This window comes from Neopelma chrysocephalum, unplaced genomic scaffold (genome assembly GCF_003984885.1).
Source record: "Neopelma chrysocephalum unplaced genomic scaffold, ASM398488v2 Primary Assembly neopelma1_129, whole genome shotgun sequence".
Taxonomy (NCBI): domain Eukaryota; kingdom Metazoa; phylum Chordata; class Aves; order Passeriformes; family Pipridae; genus Neopelma; species Neopelma chrysocephalum.
This window is the reverse complement of record NW_020897791.1, coordinates 467,967-473,263: the sequence shown is the minus strand read 5'-3', so window position 1 is coordinate 473,263 and position 5,297 is coordinate 467,967. Positions and strand designations below refer to the sequence as shown.

The following is a 5,297-nucleotide window of genomic DNA, read 5'->3' as shown; positions in this document are numbered from 1 at the left end:
CCATCTATCCATCCATCCATCCACCCACCCATCTATCCATCCACCCACCCATCTATCCATCCATCTATCCATCTATCCATCCACCCATCCACCCATCCACCCATCCATCCACCATCCATCCATCCATCCATCTTAAATTTGAAATTTAATTTAAATTTTTAATTAAAAAAATTAATTTTAACTTGAATTTTAAAACTTAAATATAACTGTATTTTTTAACTTTTTTAAAATTTAATTTAACTCGAATTAAAAAACTTCAAGTTTCAATTTCAAAAAAAGAGGACAAAGACAGTTTTTGCATCATGTAGGTTCTACTACACAGAATTTTCCAAAGGAGGTGCTGAGAGAAGTGGATGCCTTAAAAATTCTTCAAATTTCTTAAAATTAAATGTAATTATTTTTCTTAATTTAAAATTTAAATTTTTAACTTACATTTTAAAACTTAAATCTATATTTAATGTTTAATTTTTTGTTAGTACTTAATTTTAACTTACATTTAAAAACTTTAATTTCAAATTTTGAAAAAGAGGACAAAGACAGGTCCTGCTACACACCCAAATTTTCCAAAGCAGGTGCTGAGAGAAGTAGATGCCTTAAAAATTCTTCAAATTTCTTAAATTCAAATGTAATTATAATTTAAAATTTAAATTTTTAAGTTATATTTTAAAACTAACTTCAATTTTTAGAGGGGTTTTTTTTAGTATTTAATTTTAACTTACATTTAAAAATTTCAATTTTAAATTTTGAAAAAGAGGACAAAGACAGGTTCTGCTACACACCTGAATTTTCCAAAGCTGAGAGAAGCAGATGCCTTAAAAATTCTTCCGATTTCTTAAATTTAAATGTAATTTTTTTTTTTTAATTAAAAATTTAAAATCAGGGATCCAAACAATTTCTCCTTCTCCCAAAGCCCCAAAAGTTCCTCTCCGGCAGCAGATGGAGCAGAATCAGAACATAAATCATCTATTTGAATTGTTACCAGTAGATGGCACTGGCTGGTTGGTTTGGGATAGTAGAACCACGACTTTGGAATATCCACACTCTTGGGATCTGCCGGTTTGGGATGGGAAGGGCTCACACAGGGATTTTGAGGAGCTGCCGGGATCCAGGATTGCCCGGGATCCAGGATTGCCCGGGATCCAGGATTGCCGGGGATCAAGGATTGGTGGTGTCCCTCCATCGGCCAGCAAGACTTTAGGGCATCATCTCTTTATAAAGCAGCAGAAAGCCCCTGATGGAAGTGGGGTTTTCCAGCCCTCGGGATCTCTGAGGCAACTCTGGAATTCCAGCTCTGCTCTCAGTTCCCAACTCCTGCAGAATTCCCCCTGAACGGGCGGGAAGGAGCTGCCGCTGTGGGAGAAGGGATGGGGGAACTTGCCCGGCTGGGGGAGGCTGCTCCCAGCAGGAGGAGATATTTCCATACAATCAGAGAATTCCTAAGTTGGAAAGGATCCACCAGGATCAGCCAGTCCAACTCCTGCACAGGACACCCCAATGATCCCACCCTGTCCCTGAGAGCATTGTCCAAATGCTCCTTGAGTTCTGACAGCCTTGGAATTCCCTGGGGAGCCTGTTCAGTGCCCAGACACCCCCTGGGGGAAGAACCTTTTCCCAAAATCCAACCTAAACCTCCCCTGGAGCAACTCCAGCCTTTCCCTCATGTCCTGTAATGGGTCATCACAGAGAAGAGATCAGTGCCTGACCCCTCTGCTTCTCCTCACCAGGAAGTGGGAGCCAAACTCCGAGCTGTCCCCTCAGTCTCATCTTCTCCAGCCGGAATATTTGGCTCTGTTACTACATTTTTTTTACAGGGAATTCACAGATCCATCAAAGCTGCTTGCGGTCCCTCTAAATCCCTGCTCTTTTTTGGGGGGGAGCTGCTGAGCCCCCCAGGCAGCGTTTGGGCTCAACTCCCGCCACACCCTCCTTGTCTTTGCTGCTGGGGTTTGGTGTTTTCCTCCCTGATATATCCAAGCTTTGCTGTTGCCTCCAAACCTGCTTAGTTTTGGACACCACCAGCTCCTGGTCAGGAAGCCGCAGCCTTGTGTCACCTTTTGTGTCACCTTTTGTGTCACCTCGTGCCACCTCAGAGCTTTTGTGTCCCCTCTGCAGCCCAGTCCTTACGATGCTACACGTGCAAGGAGCCCACGGACATCTCCAAGTGCAAAACAGTCACCTCGTGCCCCCTCAAGGCCAACGTGTGCACCACAACCCTGCACTCCGTGGACTCGGGTGAGTCCCACTGATTCCTGGGAATGCTCCTGGGGAGGGAGCAGAGACTCACAGCATGGGTTGGGACGGAAGGGATCATCCAATTCCATGGGCAGGGACACTTTCCACTAGATCAGATTGCCCAGCTTGGCCTAGAACACTTCCAGGGATGGGGCAGCCACAGCTTCTCTGGGAATTCCATTCCAGCCTCTCATCACCCTCCCAGCCAAGAATTCCTTCCCAGTATCCCATCTAAATCTATCCTGTCAGTTTAAAACCATTCCCCTTTGTTCTGCCACTCCATCCCTTATCCCAAATCCCTCTCCAGCTCTCCTGGAGCCCCTTTAGGCCCTAGAAGGAGCTCTCAAGTCTCCCTGGAGCCTTCTCTTCTCCAAGTGAACCCCCCCAGCTCTCCCAGCCTGGCTCCAGAGCAGAGGAGCTCCAGCCCTTGGAGCATCTCCATGGCATCCTCTGGACCTGTTCCAACAGGTCCAGGTCATTCTTCTGCTCAGAGCTCCGGATCTTGATGCTGTGATCCAGGTGGGATCTCACCAGAGCAGAGTAGAGAGGCAAAATCACCTCCCTCGACCTGCTGGACACGCTTCCCTCTCCCATCCCACTCCCAGCTTGGATTACCCTTTAACTCCTCTATGGTATCCAGGTGAAATTATCCCACTGTAAAGAGGGAAGGAGAGGAATCCCTCAGATTTGAAGCCTCGTAGTGAAGTACACAATGCTCATTATGTATATATTAGGGATTTTAAAAAATATATATTGTTTTTATTTATATATATTAGATAATTTCTTAATTTTCATATTTTTATATATTTTACGTATATTTATATATTACATTTGGATCAAGGCATTAAATAAATTGATCTAAATGTATATAAATATAAATATATTATATACATATAAAATATATAAAATATATGTATTTATATGTTATATATTTTATATAAATATATAAATATGTATTTATATATTTATTTATCAATAATTTTTTATTTATTGATAAAATATCAATAGAAATGTATCATATATAAATATATAAAACATAAATCTAAATATAAAATTATAATATAAAATATAAGTATAAAATACAAATATATAATATAAATATAAATATGAAATTATAAACACACAAATATAAATATAAAATATAAATATAAAGATAGAAAACATTTTTTATTATTTTTTAACCTATATTTTTAAAAGTATACTTTGCTCTGGTTTTTTTGCCTTTCCCACCCCTGTGCCCTTACAGGCCCTGAATTTATAGCTGTATTCAAACTTTGACAGGGATTTGTGTCCCTTTACCACGCTGGAATAATTTAGCAAGGAGCAGGAGGGTTAGAGAGAGTCAGCATCAAGAATTTGTGGCCCTAATCCCGCAAAAAATAGCCTGGATTAGAGGCATCCGTGGATTAAAGACATCCAACACCTAATTTTCCTGTGCTTTTCGATGCCAGCCGCCTGCACTTCCTTTACCGCTTCTTCCCCTCTCTTACCTTCTCCCCGCTCTCCAATCTGCCTCTTCCAGGTTATCCCTTTTTTGGGAACATCACGGTGACCAGGAGCTGTGAGGAGGAATGTCTGCCCAACAACGGCATTGGGGACAACAAACCCAAGTCCTGCTGCTACACCGACCTGTGCACCAGCGACACCAGGGCCAGCAGCGGGGTCAGGAGCAGCTCCTCGGCCCTGCCTCTGGTGGCCCTGCTGCTTGGGAAGCTCCTCCAGTGCTCCCTGTAGTGTCCCAAGCCAAAACACCCCCTCCCCTCTCTCTGCCAAGGGAACTCTTCGATCCCTTGGGAATGACCTCCTCTGCTGCTCCGTGGCTTCACTCATCTCCCAACACTGAGAACTCAAGTGGATTCAAGCCAAGAGTTTGGGCACCTGGAGTTAAAGCCCTCGAATTTCCAGCTTCTGGGTGCCAACCAGATATTTCCTCACCTTCAGCTGCTTTTGGTCCACTTTGGAACTTCTTGGTTCTGTAGAATCATGGAATGGGTTGGGAAGGGACCTTCAAGATCAGCTCATCCCAATCCCCTGCCAAGGGCAAGGACACCTTCCACTAACCCAGGCTGCTCCAAGCCCCATCCAACCTGGCCTGGAACAATTCCAGGGATGGGGAAACCACAATTTCAACTTCCCTAGGCAGCTCTGGTGCCACCTCCTGAGTCAGAGGAGCAGATGGATCTGGTCCTGGTTTTCTGCCTGCCCATCAGAGCGTGGATGGCAATGGCAGAGAGCTGGCACTTCATTTGGTCAGGAATAAGCTATGGAATGAGTTCAGAAGGGCTCAGATTCCATAGGTTGGGATGGGATGTGTTTCTGGAAAGCTCAGAACATTCCCCAGACTCACCAGGCCAGGGTGGGTTAGACCTGGAAAACCAAATCTGGGAATTTGGCCACACAAACCTCTCAGGATCCTCTGCCTGAGCTCAGGTCGCAGCCAGAGCTCCCAGATTTCCCTTCCCAGATGTTTTACACACTATTCCAAGCAAATTCTTCTGTCACTCTGCCCTCCCCTCATCCCTCCACAGCAGGAAAGGAAAAGGAATGATTATCCCAGACCCTCAACTCTGGGAAAAGCCAGTTACCAGCACTCCTGGATATCAGCTGGGATTTGCTTGGAGCACCTGTGGGATTGACTCTGCTGTCCTGTCTGCTGGAAAAGCAGCTGGAGTGGAAGCAGATAAGGCTGAGCCAGGTGTTCCCAGCTCCCAGCCCTCTCCAGGGTGGAAGAACCAGGGAATTTGCCATTTGCTCTGTTCCTGCAGCCAGGGCTCATCCAGGGCAGCAGGAACCCCTTGGCAGAGCAAGGGCAGAGTGGGGCATGGGCACAGCCCGGGCACCATCCATGGACACAGCCTGGGCACCATCCCTGTGTGCTCAGGGCACCCCTGCAACCTCCTCTGGGCCAAAGGCCATTTTCCCTTCCCCTCCCTTTTTTTTCCTCCTTCCTTTTTCCTCCTCCTTCCTTTTTTCTTCTCCCTCCTTTTCTCTCCTTCCTTTTTCTCTCCTTCCTTTTTGCTCTCCTTCCTTTTTTCTTCTCCTTCCTTTTCTCTCCTTCTTTTTTC

The 5,297-nt window shown here is 44.9% G+C and overlaps 1 protein-coding gene across 1 annotated transcript in view; it reads left to right on the top strand.

Moving 5' to 3' along the window:
• LOC113974974 (ly6/PLAUR domain-containing protein 2-like) overlaps positions 1 to 4,922 on the top strand; it is a 6,590-nt gene extending 1,668 nt beyond the window's left edge. Inside the window, exons 2-3 of the mRNA XM_027698569.1 lie at positions 2,113 to 2,232; positions 3,755 to 4,922. Coding sequence (XP_027554370.1) covers positions 2,113 to 2,232; positions 3,755 to 3,966 — 332 coding nt within the window. The 3' untranslated portion in view covers positions 3,967 to 4,922. The remainder of the gene's footprint in view (positions 1 to 2,112; positions 2,233 to 3,754) is intronic.
• The last annotated feature ends 375 nt before the right edge of the window (positions 4,923 to 5,297 follow it).